We start from the raw sequence: 21399 nt of genomic DNA, 5'->3' as shown, positions 1-21399 counted from the left end.
ATTGTGAGCCCACTGGGACAGATAGGGAAAATGCTTGAAGCCTGTATGTAAACTGCTTTGAGTGTTGTTGTATAACTTCCAGCACAAACTATGCCAGTTTTATCTACTTCTGTTTTCTGAATGTTATTGGCAGTGACAGAAGTTATGTTGCTGCTGAATTGGATATAATTTCTATAAGACAAATTTTGTGAGGTAATCAATGTATCAGAGTTTCCTCATATTAAGGCACTGATTTTTGAAGTATGGTGGATTTTCCTTCAAGTGCTTTTCAGCATGGACAAATTATGACTCCAAGATGATGCAGAATGATAGACAACCATTTTGAAATACAAGTACTCCCTTACTGCAATGGAAACTTAGTTAAACCATTTGCAGATGTTATACTTCAAAGACAGTGCCTTGATATAAGGAAACTGTCATTGGACTTATTTCTGACACATCAAACCTGGAACCCTATGATCAACTATTCTGATTGAAGAAGTTTTTGTTTCTTTGCTAGTATTGACACCAGAAGAAGGCTCTGCCTGGTGATGCCATACCAAGTACTGCTGAATATAGATGATGTTTGATTTCTGCACTACTCATATGCTAGCTATTTTCATGTTTTATTTTCCTTATTTGATTTAAATATCTCTTTAATTGTATTGGATCCCTATATTTATATGACAACCTAATAGCCACCAAAGCAGCTAAACTGGACAGACAAATCACCACTCTGTTGTCATCGACCACAGACTACAAAACCTTCAAGAAAGATACTAAAATCCTACTCTTCAAAAAATACATAAAACCTATCTAACACGACCAGTTCCTACCCAAACCCCACCTACCCACTCTATACCCTTAATATACTCTAATATTCCCCCAACTAATGCTAAATGCCTCTATTTACCCAACACTTACCACCTTAGATCTCAACAACTCTCTGGTAAGATCTTGACAACTCTTTGATAATTCATATGTAACTCTTACGACATCTCTTATGCTATTCCTGTAAACTTTTATGTAATTTCTGAAAACTTTTATTTAATCCGCCTTGAACCGCAAGGTATTGGCGGAATAGAAATCACTAATGTAATGTAATATATTTGAGGATTTGTTTTCTTTGACAATGGATGAATTTCCAATTGCTAGAATTAATTTTATATCCAAAAATTAAAAAGTAACTAAAAGTAACATATTACTTTCACAGTAACTTAACAAATTACTTACCCCCTCTTCTACAAAGCCACGCGGTAATAGCCCCGAAGCCCATAGAGATTTAAAGGGCTTCGGGGCTGTTGCCGCACAGCTTTGTAGAAGAGGGGATTAGTTACATCATGCGTGTTTAATGAAATACAGTGTAACCTTGGTTTACGAGCATAATTCGTTCCAGAAGCATGCTCGTAAACCAAAATACTCGTATATGAAAGTGAGTTTCCCCATAGGAAATAATGGAAACTCGCTTTGATACGTTCCCCCCCCCCCCCGAGGCCAGCGACACTGCTTCCCCCTTCCCCTCCGCACGAACCAGCACCCTCCGTATGAACAACATGAACTTACCTCCCCGTCTGGCACTGGCAAGCAGCCTACAGGATGTGCTGATGCTGCTAGAAGATCTTCTTGCCTCTGCCGGGCCTTGAGCATGCATCTGTGTAAGTCTTCAGAGCCAGCAACAAGGAACCCAACTGGATGGTGAGCACTATGACACTTCTACTTTTTTAACTTCTTTGGATACACCTTCGGAAGTAACTCTTGACTCATTGTGGGATCTTATGGCCGGATTAGTGAAGACCATAAGTCCCAAACTCCAGTTAATAGAGGGGAAACTGTCTCAACATTCTACTGAACTTAAAATACTGGAAAATGAATTGACTGCCTCTAATTCTTCTGTTCAAAAGCTTGAACAGGAAATAAAATCATCTAAACAGCTACAAGATGTTCTAATGAAGGACAATATAAATCTTAGAAGAAAGATGGAGAATTTGGAAAATAACTCCAGATACAACAATTTAAGATTAATTAATTTTCCTAAATTACCATTGGTATCACCTAGAGAAATGTTTAAGAGATATTTTCTTGAAGTTTTGGGGGCTTCAGAAGATTCAATACCTCCTTTATCACGAGTTTATTACTTACCTAACAAGAATAAATCGTTAAATAGGTCCTTGGACCAAGGACAATTGGATGTATCGGAGTTATTGGAGAAATCTGATAAAGAGGCTGTAGAACAAAGTACTTTGATTGTAACAGTAGCCCTCTATTGATAAAGTTTGGTTGTTAAAATTATTCTTTAAAAATAGACAGAAAGAATTTATGGGCTTTAAAGTGCAGATATTTCCTGATTTATCAAGAGAGACTCAAAAGCGTCGCCGTGAATTTCTAATGTTGAAGCCAGGTGTTACATCCTTAGGTGCTACCTTTTATTTACGACACCCCTGTAAGTGTATAGTACATCACCGAACAGTTAAATATGTTTTCTTTGAACCTAGTCATTTGACTTCCTTCTTAGCGCTCTCTCGTTTGGAGGCAGAAAAATCATAAGCCCTAAGATTATTGATAATCCCAGCAATCAGCCCTCCAGCTAACTTCAAGAGTAAGAGTGTTCATTTTGTTCAATTATTTTCTTTGTTCTCGCTAAGGAATCTTGGATTCCATAATTTGAGGACTTGAACATATTAGTTATAAATATTTTAATGTTGTTGAAGTATTTCTTGCTTTATGTTGAATTACTAATCTTGCTTTCTGTACAAGTTATTCTTGATTGTATGATTTGAAAATCAATAAATATATTTAACAATATATATAAATATATATATATATATGTGTATATATGTGTGTGTATATTTGTATATTATATATATGTGTGTATATATGTATATGTGTGTGTGTATATATATTTGTGTTATGATAGTAGATAATAATCTGTTTTGTATTGTATTTTGCATTGTATTTTATTTTCTGCTTAACTTTACCTTTCTGTACAAGTTTATACATGACATGTTAATTGAAAAATTATAAAAAAAAAAAAAAAATGTTAGATCACTTTTTGACAACCATTGCTTAACAAATATTTCTGTTCTGTGTTCACGGCTGAAGCGCCGGGAGTGGGACCACAGACTACAAACGTGATTTTCAGAGGGTTGTGTTTGTGAGCAGCTATCTAAAATAAAGGTAGACAAAGCAATGGGGCCGGATGGTGTACATCCGAGGGTGCTGAAGGAACTTAGGGAAGTTCTGGTAGCTCCGATGACTGACTTTTTCAACAAGTCTCTAGAGTCAGGAATGGTACCGGAGAACTGGTGAAGGGCGGATGTGGTCCCTCTCCACAAAAGTGGATATAAGGAAGAAGTAGAGAATTACAGACTGGTAAGTCTGACTTCTGTGGTAAGCAAATTAATGGAAATGCTTCTAAAACAGAGAATGGTGAAGTTTCTGGAATCCTGTGGATTACAGGACCGGAGGCAATATGGATTCACCAGAGGTAGGTCTTGTGAGACAAATGTGATCAATTTCTATGACTGGGTGACCAGAGAATTGGATAGAGGACGTACGCTAGATGTGGTGTATTTAGATTTTAGCAAAGCCTTTGACAGTGTTCCACACAGACGTCTAATAAACAAACTGAGTACCCTTGAGAATGGGTCCCAAAGTGATGGGCTGGGTCGAGAACTGGTTGAGTGGAAGGCGACAGAGGTAGTGATAAATGGAGATCGCTCTGAGGAAAGGCATGTTACCAGTGGTGTGCCTCAAGGTTCTGTTCTTGGGCCTATTACTTTTAACATTTTTATAAATGATATTGCTGAAGGGTTGTCGGGTAAGATTTGCCTCTTTGCAGATTGTACCAAAATTTGCAATAGAGTAGACATGCTGGATGGTGTGAATAACATGAAGAAAGACCTGGTAAAGCTTGAAGAATGGTCTGAAATTGGGAAGCTAAAATTTAATTCTAAGAAATGCAAGGTCATGCATTTGGGCTGCAAAAACCCGAGGAAACAGTACAGTTTGGGGGATGAAGAACTTATGTGCACGACGGAAGAACTGGGCTTAGGTGTGATTGTATGTGATGATCTTAAGGTGGCCAAACAGGTTGAAAAGGTGACGGCAAAAGCTAGAAAGATGCTAGGTTGCATAGGGAGAGGTATGGCCAGTAGGAAAAAGGAGGTATTGATGCCCCTGTATAAGACTCTGGTGAGACCTCATTTAGAATATTGTGTACAATTCTGGAGGCCGCACTTTCAAAAAGATATTAAAAGGATGGAGTCAGTCCAGAGGAAGGCTACTAAAATGATTTGTGGTCTTCGTGATAAGTCATATGGGGACAGACTTAAAGATCTCAGTCTATATACTTTGGAGGAAAGGCAGGAGAGGGGAGATATGATAGAGACGTTTAAATACCTACGTGGCATAAATGTGCATGAATCAAGTCTCTTTCAATTGAAAGGAAGCTCTGGAATGAGAGGGCATAGGATGAAGTTAAGAGGTTATAGGCTCCGGAGTAATCCGAGGAAATACTTTTTTACAGAAAGGGTGATAGATGCTTGGAACAGCCTCTCTGAATAGGTGGTGGAAACAGAGACTATATCTGATTCAAGAAAGCTTGGAATAGGCACGTGGGATCTCTTGGAGAGAGAAAGAGATAATGGTTACTGCAGATGGGCAGACTAGATGGACCATTTGACCTTTATCTGCCGTCATGTTTCTATGTTTCTATACATCAAAGCAGTTTACAGTAAAATAGAAAAGATCTTGCTTTGATGTATAGAAACATAGAAACATGACGGCAGATAAAGGTCAAATGATCCATCTAGTCTGCCCATCTGCAGTAACCATTATCTCTTTCTCTCTCCAAGAGATCCCACATGCCTATTCCAAGCTTTCTTGAATCAGATATAGTCTCTGTTTCCACCACCTATTCAGAGAGGCTGTTCCAAGCATCTATCACCCTTTCTGTAAAAAAGTATTTCCTCGGATTACTCCGGAGCCTATAACCTCTTAACTTCATCCTATGCCCTCTCATTCCAGAGCTTCCTTTCAATTGAAAGAGACTTGATTCATGCACATTTACGCCACGTAGGTACATAAGAACATAAGAATTGCCATCTCCGGATCAGACCCATGGTCCATCGAGTCCGGCGATCCGCACACGCGGAGGCCCAGTCAGGTATACACCTGATTGTTCTAATCACCCATATCCCTCTATGCCTCTCATAAGGAGATGTGCATCTAATTTGCCTTTGAATCCTAGCACAGTGGATTCCTTAATAACCTCCTGTGGAAGAGCATTCCATGCGTCCACCACTCGCTGCGTAAAGCAGAACTTCCTGACATTTGTCCTGGACTTGTCACCCCTTAGCTTCAAACCATGTCCTCTTGTCCGTGTCACATTGGACAATGTAAATAATTTGTTTTTCTGCTCTATTTTATCGATGTCTTTCAGTATTTTGAACGTCTCTATCATGTCCCCTCGCAGCCTCCTCTTCTCAAGGGAGAACAATCCTAGTTTCTTGAGTCGTTCCTCATATTCCAATTTCTCCATACCTCTTATTAGTTTCGTTGCTCGTCTCTGCACCCTCTCCAGCAGTTTTATATCCTTCTTTAGGTTGGGAGACCAATGTTGTACACAGTATTCCAAGTGTGGTCTGACCATTGCTCTATAAAGCGGCATTATGACTTTCTCCGATCTACTCGTGATTCCTTTCTTTATCATGCCCAACATTCTGTTTGCTTTCTTTGCCGCTGCCGCACATTGTGCCGACGGCTTCAGGGTCCTATCTATCAGTACACCCAGGTCCTTTTCTTGTTCGCTCTTACCCAGAGTTGCTCCTGACATTCTATACTCGTGTTCCTTATTCTTACTACCTAAATGCATTACTTTGCATTTCTCCACGTTGAACTTCATCTGCCATTGCTCTGCCCATTTCTCTAGCTGATACAAGTCGCTCTGGAGTTCCTCGCTATCTTCCTGCGATCTGATTTCCCGGCATAGCTTTGTGTCGTCTGCAAACTTAATGATCTCACTGGATATTCCGCCTTCCAGGTCATTGATATATATATTAAATAGAATCGGCCCAAGTACCGAGCCCTGGGGCACACCACTAGTCACTTTCTCCCAGTCTGAGAACTTCCCATTTATGCCTACTCTCTGCTTCCTGTTTTCCAGCCATTTGCCTATCCACCTTTGTATATCTCCCTCTATTCCATGGCTTTGTAGTTTCCTGAGAAGTCTTTCATGCGGAACTTTGTCGAATGCTTTCTGGAAGTCCAAATAAATTATGTCCACCGGCATTCCACTATCAATTTGCTTGTTCACGGTCTCAAAAAATTGAAGCAAATTCGTTAAACATGATTTCCCTTTCCTGAACCCATGTTGACTGGGTTTCAGCAAGTCGTGTGTATCTAGGTGCCGGACTATGCTATCCTTGATCAGTGCTTCAACCATCTTTCCAGGGACAGACGTAAGGCTCACTGGTCTGTAGTTGCCCGGTTCTCCTCTCGATCCTTTTTTGAAAATTGGCGTGACATTCGCTATCTTCCAGTCATCTGGTATCTGTCCAGTTCTGATTGTCAGATTGGTGAGTTTTTGCAATAACTCTCCGATTTCAATCTTCAATTCTTTTAAGACTCTCGGATGAATTCCATCCGGTCCAGGGGATTTGTCACTTTTAAGTTTGTCGATCTGGTAGTATATCTGGTCCAACTCCACTTCAACTGTGGTGAGGCTGTCTTCTATTACTCCATTAAACACTTTCATTGCCTCTGGTATTTTTGCAGTATCCTCCTCCGTAAAGACAGACGCAAAGAAGGAATTTAGTTTGTCCGCAATTTGTTTATCTTCCTTAATGTACCCTTTTCTTCCCTGGTCGTCCAGGGGTCCCACCGCCTCTTTTGCGGGTTTTTTCCCTTTCACGTATCTAAAGAAGGGCTTGAAGTTCTTGGCCTCTTGCGCTATTTTTTCTTCATAGTCCTTTTTGGCATCCCTCACTGCTTTGTGACATTTCTTCTGTTCGTCTTTATGTTTTTTCCATGCTTCGGTCGTTTTGATGTGTTTCCATTTTTTGAAAGAGTCCTTCTTTTCTTTTATGGCTTCCTTCACCTGTCTGGTAAGCCATGCCGGTTCTCCCTTACCTTTTGTTCTCCCTTCCTTGGAGATCCTCGGAATGTGTAGGTTTTGTGCTTCTGTGATAGTACTTTTCAGTAGGGACCATGCCTGGTCTACTGTTTCAATTTTATCCACCTTTTTCTTGAGTCGTTGTTTCACCATGGCTCTCATGCGATCGTATTTGCCCTTTTTAAAGTTAAAGGTTTTGGTTAAGGTTTTGGCACTTTTTCTATTCCCGATGTCAAGCTTAAAGATGATCACATTGTGATCGCTCGTCCCCAGCGGTACCGTAACTTCTACTTCTTTTGTCGGTCCCGTGAGGCCATTTAGCACCAAGTCCAGGGTGACGTTGCCTCTTGTCGGCTCTTTCACCATTTGTTCCAGGAAGCAATCCCCTAGCGCCTCCAGGAACTTGGCCTCCTTGCCGCAGTTGGAGGTTCCTAGTTTCCAGTCTATCCTCGGGAAATTGAAGTCTCCCAATATTATTACATTGCCCGTCTTGCATTCTCGTTTGATTTCCTCTATCATTTCTAAGTCAGTTTCATCCGCCTGTCCCGGGGGACGATAAAAAAGGCCAATTTTCGTGGCTGCACTGTTTTGTCCAGGAATCTTGACCCAGAGGGACTCTAGCTTCTCTTTCGTTTCCATCGTAGCCACTTCAACAGATTCTACTCCTTCCTGCACATATAGGGCAATACCTCCACCTTTCTGCCCTACTCGATCTCTTCTATATAGTTTGTATCCCTGAAGTACTGTGTCCCATTTGTTTTCTTCATTCCACCATGTTTCTGTTATGCCAATGATATCCAACTTATCATTTCTTGCTATTGTCTCTAGTTCCCCCATTTTGTTTCCTAGACTTCTAGCATTCGTATACATACATTTGAGTTCTCTTCGAGTTACTTTTATGGACTTTCTACTCTTTGCTGTCCTTACTGTTACTTTCACGGTATCCTTAACCGCTCCAGTGTTGTTTCCCTTGTTTGTTGTGCGGTCTTCCTCTCCTATGTCTGAGTTGTCCCTTTCTGCCTTGTCTTCCTTATTTGCTGTGAGATCGTCCTCTCCTGTGTATGAGTAGTAGCCCATTGTTCCTACATCGGGGCATCCTGTCGTCCGTGCCATCGACTGGTGGTCGACTGTCGGCTTTCCCCTATTTATTAGTTTAAAGCCTTCTCGATGGCCCTCTTCAAGTTGCCTGCCAATACTCTCGCTCCTTCCTTGTTGAGGTGTAGTCCGTCCTTTCTATTTAAACGTCTCTATCATATCTCCCCTCTCCTGCCTTTCCTCCAAAGTATATAGACTGAGATCTTTAAGTCTGTCCCCATATGACTTATCACGAAGACCACAAATCATTTTAGTAGCCTTCCTCTGGACCGACTCCATCCTTTTAATATCTTTTTGAAAGTGCAGCCTCCAGAATTGTACACAATATTCTAAATGAGGTCTCACCAGAGTCTTATACAGTCTATATCTGATTCAAGAAAGCTTGGAATAGGCACGTGGGATCTCTTGGAGAGAGAAAGAGATAATGGTTACTGCAGATGGGCAGACTAGATGGACCATTTGACCTTTATCTGCCGTCATGTTTCTATGTTTCTATACATCAAAGCAGTTTACAGTAAAATAGAAAAGATCTTGCTGTTAACTCATAGATTTTTATTCTGGCTGTCCAGTTTATCTGTCGAGATTGATTCAGTACTTTTCTTCTCCGATGTTACTGTCCTCAGATTTGAACCTTGTGGTTATCTTTCCCTGGTTTGCCCTGTTTCAGGCTCTTTCCATTCTTCTGCTTTTCATTGCCTGGTACTCTCTCTTTGGAACCAACTCTTCACTGGGAATCTTCCATAGTTGGATTTAAAGCAGCTCTAAAGACTTGGTTGTACTCTTAAGTCTTTCTCTGAATTTTCTTTTTTCTCATCATGTCAGTTTAGAGGCCAACCAAAACTGGGGAGGGGAAGTTTCTTAGTTTCAGCCAAAACTGAAAACTAAAGTTTGGTTGTTTGAATATGAACCAATGAGGCCCACTGGGAATTGTCAGAGCTTGCAGTCAGCAGCCCTCTGCTAAATCCACAAAACATATTCACAGAAACTGCACGCACAGGCTGACAACTGGGAAATCCATTTTAACAAATACTTCTCATCAAGTTTGGCATGTTTAGATTCCCAAGTCAATGCAGATATAGTTAAAGAAGGAGGAATTGAAAAATATAGACAATGCTATCTGCAATGCTTGCGGATTTGGGGAAAGAACCCACTTGTCAAGACTCATGTCTCTTTATACTAGAAAGAAGATTATTGAGGTAAGAACCTAATCTTTCCTATTAAACTTTTATATAAAAAGCATATATTTGGCACAAGCTATTTATCAAACAATCTCTTATACAAGAGGGGAGGAGTGGTTAACGCTGCTGCCTCAGCACCCTGAGGTTGTGAGTTCGATCCTAGCCTGCTTCCTGTGACTCAGAGCAAGTCACTCTATTGCCCCAGGTATCACAGTTAGATTGTACGTAAGGACTGCTGGGACAGATAGGGGAAAAACATAAGCATATCTGATTACTATTCAGTGTATTCTAAACCATTTTGGGTGAATGTCTTCATGAAAAGTGGTTAATACATCCCAATAAATAAATAACTTATTTTCTTGGCAATTACATTACACACATACACACACACACACACACAAAGAATGCAAGGAATAGCTCCCCCTCCCAGACTCGTATGTTGTTTATTTATTTTTAAAAATGTATAGACTGCTTAAATCTAAGCGATTTACATTAGAACATATATAGTATTAAAACTATCCCTTTGTGGTCTAGGACTGTAGTTAGGCAGGAGTGATCCCTAGTTGCTCTACCCTCAAATTGGCTGCATTTACTTTTTGCGTCAGTAATGCAAGACTGTCATTAGAAGTCATAACAGCCATTTTGAGAGCAGAAACAACATGGGCAGGAGTGATTGGAGACCACTAGGGATGGGAAACAAACAGGAAAAAAAGCGGACATTTTTGGCATCCATATGGTCAGTTTCTGCCAAAACTGAAACCATGGCCATAGTCTTTTGGCTGATAACAAAACCAGACAATAAAAGATGTGTGGTCAGTTTTGGCACCATAATCGAAACCGAAATTCAGTCAGCTTCTAAGTCAGTTACAGAGATTTCCATTCCTTCTTCCTTAAGTTAACCAGAATTTTTTTGTAGCTTGTCTTATTGGGTGTTTTATGTTTGACTATTCAACTTTCCTCCTTTTGCTTGGCTATATTTGTTTTATTATGTTTAGATGTCTCAATAGCTTTCTTTGATTTTTGTAAGTCACCAGGATGTTCTGGCATGGTGGTATACCAAATGTTTGTTTGATAAATATATCATGAATGCTCATGACTACTGTCCACTGCTCAAAACGACATCCAGGTCAGAACAGAGCTGTCCATCTCGAACTTTGGGATTTCCTTTTAAAAGACGCATGAAATGGATGTTCATCATTAGCAACCATTGTGCAAACTGGAATGTCCAACAAATGAATGGCAAAAAGCAGGGACAAGAACAGAGGGGCCCCAGATTAACTCCCACTTTTATTTTGTGATTAAATCCCCCACCTATGTTTCTAGATTTCTTCAGGCTTGCAGATGGGATATATTTTTAGATACAGAATGTATTTTTCTGTTTCTTGAGGGCTCACAATAAAAAAAGAAATAAAAGTTCCAGTGGGATTTGAATCTGGGTCCCTTGGTTTCAAGTTCATCTTCTCTTTACCTTGTCTAGTTTTCTCCAAATCTTTCTCACCCTCTTTCCTCTCAACCCCCTTTCCACTGTACCTGCACTCTTCTTCTTTCCCTTTCTCCCCACTGTGATCTGTCCCTGCCTGGCTCACCCTTTAATCAGCATCTGTCTTTTTGCTTTCCCCAATAATAAGTAAGCTGGGGAACCAGGCCCTCCATTCCCTACTGCCCAGTCATTCAGTATTTGCAGGAGGCATTACCTGACCAAGAGATCAGCATCAGCAGATGCCTCCCTTGAATATGGCCATAGGACTGGGGTGTGGAGGGCCCTCCTGGCTGCAGCAGTTCTCCTGAATTACTTGAGCTGATGGGACTTGGACATCCATAACAGCTACACGACAACTTCTGAGTTCTGTATATATGGTCTGGAGGTGCCCGAGCCTCTTCCTTTATGCCTATGGTCTCCATCTCATGCTTCTATTTAACCATATTTGATATGCCACACAATTCAAAAACAGTCATAGTGGTCTGTTGTATTTTCAGCAATTTTATGTATGTTTTTACTATAACCCACCTAGGAATAGGTGGACTACAAATGTTTTAAATATATAAATAAAATGCACAATAAATTTAAAAGCAAGAAAGAGTTTGCAGGATATCCATAATGGATAAGCATGAAAGAAATTTGCACACATTGCTTCCTTTGTATAGAAATCTGTCTCATGTTTGTTTGTGGATAGCCTGAAAACCCAACTGGCTGGTTGTGCCCCGAAGTCTAGGCTGAGAACAACTGCTATGGTGTCCATTGTAAAAAGAAGTACATTTGACGTCATTTTAAGGAAGATAGCTTAAGACCATTGTACAATACATTTTATTGACCCACATTTATAGATTACTCATCTTCCAAAGCTTAACTAAGAGTAGACAGAGACAGGTATCCAGAGGCTCAAACCCAAAAGAGCAGGCACCCACCTGTCGATGTGATTTACGGATCAAGACCTTTCCTCTTTCACAGCCAACAGACAGAAGCGAAGCTCTCACCCGAACTTTGTTTCTCCACCAGTTAGAGGTTGTAAATTTAAAAGTCATCACCAACATCTTTTCTCACATCAAGCAGCACAATGGGGTAAAGACCTTGAACAATTATTCGTGCCTACTAGCTATGGAGAATTCAGGAAATGCCTAAAAACACATCGGTTCCTGAAATACTTGGGAAACCAACCTATACAATCTTAGTCCTTAACAAACGATCTCTAGAACTATCAATCACTAAGTCCGTACTTTGTTGATTCCACTCAATCTGTAACATCTGTAAACCGCATAGAACTTCACGGTCCTGTGGTATATAAATTGTTATTATTATTATTAATGTCAACAGACTGCTGCTTTGATTGTAAAGATATTGTAATTGTGCTTGTAAGATCAGCATTGGTCATAGTTCTGGACCTCTTGTCTCTGCCCCTGTTTTTACAATCCTTATTCTCTCTTTCCCACAAGGCTAACTCCAATTTACCTAATATATATTGGTCTTGCAATCAAAATATTGGTATTGTAGAACATATGCTTTATACTTGTCCAGTTTATAATCCTTCTGGGATAGAATGATTGTAATAACTAATCTTAAAATTCCTATACCGTATAAGTCTATCATCTTGAGTTCAGCTACCTTACCTGGCAATATCCCTGGTAATATATTTAAAAAATAGTTGATATTCTTATAGCAATTGCATTAACAACAATAATTCATAATTGGAAAAATCACGATCATGTTTGTTGTCATTTGTGATGGTCTTCATTAGGTAAATATGTAGTTTGGGATCCGTGAGTCCTTTTCATGATGAGAGTATTCAAACGCTCTGTTATATATCTACTTATTATTATCTGTTTAAAACACAGGATGTACATGGAACTGTTTGTTGTTAATATTTCTTTCTTTCCAATTTTTTGTATTATACATTTCAATAAAAAAATGAACTTAAATAAAAGTAACTGTACTTTGATAGATAAAATTCCATAAAACACTAATCCCTCCTGTTCACCATCTAGAATACAGAAGAAGGGTCAGTAAATGGAGACGGTTGCAAGCTAACCCTTGGGCAGCGACTAGTAAATCACCTGCTGGGGTTGAGCCCCAAAGTCCAGCGTTATTCTGTGCCTGCAGAGTATCTTTCTGCTTCAGAGATGTGTGATCCCTCTCAGTCTGTCAGGTCACATCTGATAGCAAGCAGGTCACGCTCATGGGGAAATGTATGTAACTGTTTCTGTGCATCCTTCGCTAAATAATGCAAGAAATCAGCTACTCATCCCTTAAATGGATGTTGATTGACTAGATTTCTGCATGCCGCTTTTTGGTACTGGGCTCTGCATCTTTTGCTTCTCTCAAGGGTGATGTCTCCAAATGGGTTAGTTTAGCATCTGCTGTGGCAGTAATGAGCCTGATTCTTAAGCCAGGGTATGCGGAATATGATCTCAGCCTCTCAGATTTACCTTCATGCTAGCCGTAGTTACTTTCATAGTGCTAAAGATCATATATAATGTGTATGGAGCCTTTGATGCCTTTTTTTCTTAATTTTTATATAGGAGTCCATTGATTATCGGCGCCAGGGAACACAAGGCAGTCAAAGTAGTGACCAGAGAGGCAGAAAATTTGTGAAGCGCTTAGTAGATATAAGAGAATTGAATGAACAAGCAAAAGTGATTGATGATTTAAAGTAAGTATAATAAAACCATACTTGTATTTTACTTACTAATCTAGAAATATTGATCTCGCATCATTCTTTTATTTCCTCTCCCCACCCTTGTATTTTATTATTTTATTTGGTTATTTAGCTTGTCCTCCCAAGAAGCCCAGAATGGGTTACAGCGAAACATTTACAATAAATCCGACAGCAATATATAAACTTAACAACAAAGTAAAAAACACTAAACAAAATACATGGCCTAAAATTTTAAAATTAAATTCAACAAAACAAATGCATAAAATCAGGATAAAAAAATACAATAAATTCATAAAAAATAAATTTAAAACGGTGGTGTTTCAATAAGACGGGACATGGTCTCCTTTTGGATGACAATTTTAGTAGGAATATTTTCCCAAGGACAAGCAAAATAGCCCTCATGGAATGGGTAACATCCTCCAATATAGCCCGTTGTAATGAGTGACAAAGCTCTTGGGGCTCCTTTTATCAAGCCGCGCTAGCGGTTTAACGCACATAATAGTGCATGTTAAACTGCCGGCCGCGCTAGCCGCCACCGCCTCCCTTGAGCAGGCGGTAGTTTTTGGGCCAGCGCGTGATGAAGCATCGTGCGTGTTAACCCCGCTAGCGCAGCTTGATAAAAGGAGCCCTTGGTTTTTGTAGAACTTGTTTGGACAAATTCCTGGAGGAAAAGTCCATTGTCTGTTATTAAGACATGAGGGAAGCCTCTGCTTGCCCTGGATCTGTAGCCTGGAATAATGACCTGGATTGGCCACCATGAGAACAGGCTACTGGGCTAGATGGACCATTGGTCTGACCCATTAAGGCTATTCTTATGTTCTTAACTTTTTAGCATTTTATACTACACACGTGTAGGATTTTCTTTGCACTGATATCACTGAGCAGGGCCTCTTCACTTCTCTTTTCTGTTTGGAATCCTATTAATGTTTCTGTTTCACAGTGGGATCACTTTTGTGAATAACCAGAAAAAACGTAAAAAAGAAAATGTCAGGGTCACCTAAGTATTCTTATCCCATATTCTCACGTATGGGTGACATCACCGACGGAGCCCCGGTACGGACCACTTTAAAAGTGCTTTGCCACTTTAAGACTTTAGAAAGTTCACGATAGCCCGAACTGCGCATACGCGAGTGCCTTCTCGTGCGACGTAGGGCGGGTGATCCCTCAGTTTTTTTGTTTCCGTGGAGCTAAGAAGGCGCATTTAACGATTGTTTACTTTTTCTTGCCTTCTCACTCTCGCGGCTTTCTGACTTTTCGTCAGTTTTTTCTGTAGTATTGCTTTCTTTAAAAAAAAAAAAAAGAAATCTCTTTTTAAACTTTAGCTCGTCTTCAAGTTTGACTCGGTGGGGCCTACTCGTTTACTTCAGCCTCTGACCTTAAGTTTTCCTCGGTTGTTGTTTCCCCTCCATGTCAAGTGATTGAGTTTTATCTAGCGAAGTCGTGTTCCAGCTTCTTTAATTCTTTTGAAGTCACTGCACCGTCTTCCATTTTCTTAAAAAAATCTCAAAAAACAAAAACCGGTGGGTAAGAAAGAAGCAGAAGAACAGATTCTTCATCAACGGACTTTCTCATCCTGCTGTTTTGACTTCCCCGCACCAGAGGTGTGGGGTCAAAGTTTCGACGGAGGATCCAGCGGCATCATATTTTTTCAGCATAAGACTGCCTGATATTGACTCCGAGACTGCCTGATGTCAATATCGACTCCGCTGTTCTCAGCAACACCGCACTTCTCAACACCAGCAGTACCTCCAGTGTTGTCTTGTGCTGTTTGAGTAAGTGGACTTCTTTCATTGGTACTCGGGTCATACTAGCATTGAGTCAAGTCATGCTGACCTTGAAATAGTCCTGTAAGCGCCTGCTCCTGAAATTGAGGAATGGCTGGATTAGACCTCATTCTCATAGGACCAGAGCACGACACCATGGGTACCAGTGGCAATGCCAATGGTACTGGTGTTTGTATATGTCCCATACCAGTTCTTGTCCTTGATCATCTCGGCACCAGATCTTGACACTGATGGTACCAGCAACAAAGCAAACGGTACCAGTGTTTTTTTCCTTCAGTCTCAAAACCTTGAGCTCTACTTAAAGTTCAACTCATGCTACTTTTGATGCAGTCCCATATGTGACTGGTCCAGATCTGGGGTTCGACATCGACTTCATCTGTATGGGACGGGTCAGCGATACTGATGAACAGTCTCCGGTACCAGTTTTTTTCTTTGCAACTGGAACTCAGCTTCACCATACTGTTTTCATGAAGTTTCATCACCACCCGGTTCTGACCTCATCCTTATGGGACAAGAATGTGACACTCATGGTAACGAACAATAAACTAGCGGTACCGGCGCTCTCCCTTACGCAACAGATTGGTAACTTGCTATGGGAGGACTTGGGTGTGTGTGGTTTTTCCTGTATCCATTCGGTGTCTGCAAAAACATACACAGCTTGCTTGAGGAAGAATTGGGTGAGCATCTTCTGATGCTGGTTTGGACCAAACTTTTTGCCCATGTTGACATCGATTCTTCCGGTGCCATTCCAGTCTGAACCTTCGACACCAGTTGCATCTGCAGTGGACTCGCCATCGGTGCTGCCACTTCTTCTCAAAGACTCGACACCGATGACTTGCCAATACCGGTCTTCTTCCATGATGCTACTATTTCTTCAGCTTTGACTTCAGCAGCTTACATCATTGTCTTCCACTGCCTGACTCTGCTTCTTTAGTCTTAACAAATCTTTTAGGGAACTATAAAAATGTTTCCCCTTTTTAAAGGAGATTTTTCTCTTTAGTTTAGTCTCCATTTTTTCCCTTTTCAGGGGTTTCTATGATACTTATTTTATACAGAGTGATTCCTATTTCTGCGTTTGATACACCTTAACTTCTTTGTGAACTGCTAGTGCAATCTACCTTGAAGATGTCTTCAGGATCTAGTGTATGTATACCTGCTGGTGAGGGCAATATTCAACTCACATCACACTTTTTTGACGTGTTTCTTCGAAGCATATCCTCAAAATTAAGACTTTCGTTTCGGTGTTGCTATGAAAGGAGAGTCGACATTCCTACTGTATCGAATTGATACACAGTGTCGTCTTCCGCTGCTTAACTCTGCCTTCTCAGTACTTACATACTATTAGAAGCATCAATGACCACTAAGGGGAACTAACAAGGGTGGAGAGCCTATCAGTTTTCCCGTCTTTACAGTTTTGTCCTTGATTTTGCTGCGATACAGGATCAATCAGATGTATTCATTTTTCATTCCACTGTTCCACTAATGTTGCAGGGTGTCTGCTTGGGAATATTCAGACTCTTCCTCAATTTCCTACATTCCTTTATACTTCATGCTGGAGGTTTAGGAGTGGCTGTAGGGGAGGAGGAGGCCGCTCAATCCTTTTTAGGATAAATTTTTTTCTCCTGGTTTTCATTGCAGCATTTTTTCCTTTAGCCTTTTGGCCTTGAGATTTTTGTCTTTCTGCCGCTATCCGGCTCTTGACATCCTTCATTTCTAGGGGTCTGAAGTTTTCTTCTCCTTCCCTCTTGATTGGTTTTCTCACCTTTCAGTTTTGCTGTTGTTTTCGCACCCAGGTGCAGTAATCTTGCTCTTCCCGAGCTTTCGCTCTTTGGATTTCAGGGAAGCCTCTTCTTTCCTTTCATTCCTTAGGGCTTCCTGTATGTGCTTGCACTTTTCAGTTACCTAGCACAGTTTGCACTATCAGGCCCTTCTAACGGCCTCTCATCTTTTGTCATATTAAAAAGGAATGCTTGCGTTTGTGACTCCGCCAATCTGTCGTCTTCGGATTTTTCTTTTCTGGTACGACTACTACCCTTCAATTTTCACGGTGATTCTATCAAGGGTCTCCATAATTTGGCCTTTTTCTCTATTGAGAGCATTTCTTCTTCTGAACTTGCTCTTCTTTGCCTGTTTACCATTTGAACATTTTTTGCTTGGCACTTGAAGGTTTTCAGGTCACATGACTTTCCTGTGTCCTGGAGCACTACTAGCAAGACTCTGTATTTCTCTTTCCACTGTCCATGTGACACTACTGGCAAGGCTACTTCTTTGCACTCCTCAATGGTCCCTTGCTTATTAGTGGTCTCAAGCGACGGATCGTCTCTCACAACATATATTGTGACATTATTTCTTTTGCAGTCGCTTCAATGGTGGATGACCTCTCCCAATCTCTCCAGAGGTCTCCTTTTTCACTTACCCCCTCATAACAAGGTCATCATGACAGATGCATCCCCTTATGTTTGGGTGGGGGGGGGGGTTCATATGGACGATCTTCAGACTCAGGGTCTTTGGACGTCAAGAAGTGGACATTTCACTTCAGAGTGATTTTTTATGTTCTCAAGGCATTCCATCACCTTCTCTGGTCCCAAGTCTTCCTCCTTTGCACAATCAAGTAGTGATGTACTGCATCATCTAACAAGGAGGCACGGGCTTTCTCCTGTTATGTCAGGAGTCCCAGAAGTTCTGGACTTGGGCAACCATTTGTACCTAAAAGCTGTCTACATTCAAGGGGAGAAGAATTCCCTAGCAGACAACCTCAGCAGAATTCTTCAGCCTCACGAAGGGACTCTCAGCTCTGCAACTCTCCAGTCCATCTTTGCTCAATAGAACCCCCCATAAGTGGACTTGTTTACAGCTCTTCACAATCACCAGTTGCCCCAGTTTTGCTCCTCTCCACCTGGAAGCAGATACCTTTCTCCTGGATTGGACAGGCCTATGTCTATATGCATTTTCTCCAATCCTTCTCAACTTGAAAGCTCTATTCAAGCTCAAGAGCGAAGCAGCCACTATGATTCCCATTGCTCCACGGTGGCCCAGGCAACATTGGTTCCCCCCTACCCCTTTCTACTTCAACTCAGTTTCAGGGAGCCCATCCCTTTTCCAATATTTTCTACTCTGCTTACACAGAGTCAGGGATCTCTTCTGCATCCCAACCTGCAATCACTACACCTGGGTTCTCTCGGGCTGAATCCATCTACCTTACATCCCTCTCTGCCTGTTTAACAAATTCTTGATGCATCCAGGTAACCAGCCACTCAACAATGTTATCAACAAAAGTGGACTAGGTTCTCTTCCTGGTGTCTCCATCATCACGATCCAACTTCTTTATCAGTGGATTTGGTGTTGGATTCTCCGCTTCATCTATCTGATTTTGGTCTTAAATCTACATTTGTCAGAGTCCATCTCAGCGCTCTTACAGCTTTTCACATACCAGTCGCAGGAACACCTTTTTCTGCTCATCCTTTGACTCCAGATTCATAATAGGGTTTTTCAATGTGAAACCACCTCTCCAGTCCCCACCTATTGTCCGGGACCTTAATGTGCTATTTTCCAGATTGATGAAGCCACCATTTGAACCAATGGCCACAGCTCATCTCAAGTTTCTCACCTGGACAATGATCTTCTTTATTGCTCTCAACTCTGCCAGGAGAGTCAGTGAGTTACAAGCCTGGGTAGTAGATCCATCCTTTACAGTTTTCATCATGACAAGGCAGTTCTACATACACATCCAAAGTTTCTTCCGAAAGTTGTCTCTGAATTTCATCTTAATCAGTCAATTCTTCTCCAGTATTTTTTCCTAAGCCTCATTCTCATGCTGGAGAAACCACTTTACAAACTTTGAACTATAAACGGGCTTTGGTCTATTATATTGACCGGACAATGCCACATCACACATCTCCTCAACTGTTCCTCTCTTTTGATCCAAACATGGGGCATCCTGTTTCCAAGAGAACGATTTCCATCTGGCTGCCTACCTGCATCTTGTCCTGGTATGGTCAAACTAGACTGGACTGGCACTGGAGAGTCGTGTCACAGAGCTATGGCAGCTTCTGTTGCTTTCCTCAGATCTACTCCCATTGAGGAAATCTGTAAAGCTGCCACCTGGTCCTCAGTTCATACATTCACTTCTCACTACTGTCTGGAATCTTTCTCCAGACGGGATGGGCACTTCGGCCAATCTGTATTACAAAATTTATTTTCCTAAAGGCCAACACTCCCACCATCCCATTTCTGTTAGCTTGGAGGTCACCCATCAGTGAGAATATACTGCCTGCTTGTCCTGGGATAAAGCTCAGTTATGTTTATGTTTAAAAACCTAAACACTCAAATAGCTGACCAAAAATAATAAAAGGGTGTGAAAGTAAAGCACAGTTACTTACCGTAACAGGTGTTATCCAGGGACAGCAGGCAGATATTCTCACAACCCACCTACCTCCCCAGGTTGGCTTCTTAGCTGGCTTATCTTAACTGAGGGACCACGCGCCCTACGTCGGGCGGTAAGACACTCGTGCATGTGCCTTTGGGCTATCGCAAATTTTCTAAAGTCTTAAAGTGGCAATGCACTATTAAAGTGGTCTGTACTGGGGCTCTGATGGTGACGTCAGCCATATGTGAGAATATCTGCCTGCTGTCCCTGGATAACACCTGTTACGGTAAGTAACTGTGCTTTATTTTCACACCATTTTATTATTTTTGGTCAGCTATTTGAATGTTTGGGTTTTTAAACATAAACATAACATAAAATCTATTTCTTAACCACATTACCTTTGAGTTCTATGCTGTTTACAAAAGATTAACTAAAAATGCTACAGATAATGAATAACGAACCTGAAAATTAAAGCCTCAAAATTCATATTTGTTTATGCATTCACAGTTGTAGCCTGCATCTGTATCAGCATCAAATGGCACAGGCTGATATTTTCTGCTTATTTTCTCATTGGTGTGCCACAGAACAGGTACTCCCTGCATCTTCAAATTGTGCACACTCTATTCCAGGACCACATTATTAGTGATGTCTGGGACCTGATCACAGGTGCCAAATGATGAGAGTTCTTCAGTGTATTTATCTGTGTGCAAGTATTTATTTACATGTAGTTGATATAACACTCTTAAAGCTGAAGCATAGCATTCTATATGAACCAAAACGTACCATGAAATCCCTATGGGTAGCAATTCCCTGTATAAAGGGGAAAAGGGTAGTAATAGGGAGTATACTACTGTCCACCTGACCAGGATGAACAGACAGATGCTGAAATGTTACCAGAAATTAGAGAGGCTATTGAACTGGGTAACACAAAAGTTATTTCAATTACCTTGAAAAATCAATACAAGATAAAGTGGTAATTAAACATTTAAATCAACCAAAAACCTACTCTCTTCTGTCATCAATCAACACTACAGAGCCCATTGAAAATATCCCAGATTGGTTATGGTTGGAATGGTGACTCATTTTTCCTCTGCGATTATGCTATGTTCTCAGTATCAAAATGCCTAGATTATATAACGAAAACAGAATACTAGTAGATACGTGAAAAACCTTACGATATGTCAATAATTTAACACCTATTCCAATTCACAAATCAACAAATCAAACTATATGGCTAAACTCCAAGATTCAAATTGGCGGATTTAAGGTCATCTGGAAGCTTTGGATGATAGCAGGAATACGTACTTTAAAGGATGTTATATCTAATGGTAAGCTGCTTGACTTTTCACAGTTGCAACATAAATTTGGACTAAATAAATCACAAAGTTATAGATGGTTGCAACTGAAGCAGGCCATTCAGGTGGGGTTCCCTGAATGGAAAAATTTAAACAATCAATATAGTTTGGAATTCTTATGCTTTCAGGTAGACTTCCTGGGACACCAGGCTGCACAGTGGTATAAATTGTTAGCTGGATTTATAAATAAGAAACCAAAAACTGGTCTTAGGGACATTTGGAGTATTGAGATTAAGCACCAAATTCCTGCATCTCAATGGCCATGAATCTGGACTTGGAGGTTGAGATGTACAATGTCAGCATCTATGAGACAAACTTGTTTTTTTCTGTTACATAGAGCATTATGGACCCCTGTTCGGTTACACAAGTTAGATAGCTCT

General features: G+C 40.8%; 1 protein-coding gene across 9 annotated transcripts in view; it reads left to right on the top strand.

Moving 5' to 3' along the window:
• The window catches only part of KIAA1109 (KIAA1109 ortholog), a 908505-nt gene that overhangs the window by 599622 nt on the left and 287484 nt on the right, over positions 1-21399 (top strand). For 6 of the 9 annotated variants that reach the window (XM_033938537.1, XM_033938570.1, XM_033938544.1 and 3 more), the window contains 2 exons: positions 12844-13044; positions 13378-13508. In XM_033938537.1, the coding sequence (XP_033794428.1) occupies positions 12844-13044; positions 13378-13508 (332 nt within the window). The remainder of the gene's footprint in view (positions 1-12843; positions 13045-13377; positions 13509-21399) is intronic. The other 3 variants (XM_033938601.1, XM_033938589.1, XM_033938580.1) reach the window with 1 other exon arrangement.

The sequence above is a fragment of the Geotrypetes seraphini genome, chromosome 1 (assembly GCF_902459505.1).
Source record: "Geotrypetes seraphini chromosome 1, aGeoSer1.1, whole genome shotgun sequence".
Taxonomy (NCBI): domain Eukaryota; kingdom Metazoa; phylum Chordata; class Amphibia; order Gymnophiona; family Dermophiidae; genus Geotrypetes; species Geotrypetes seraphini.
Note: the sequence above shows the minus strand (reverse complement) of the source record. Positions and strands in the feature narration are given on the sequence as shown.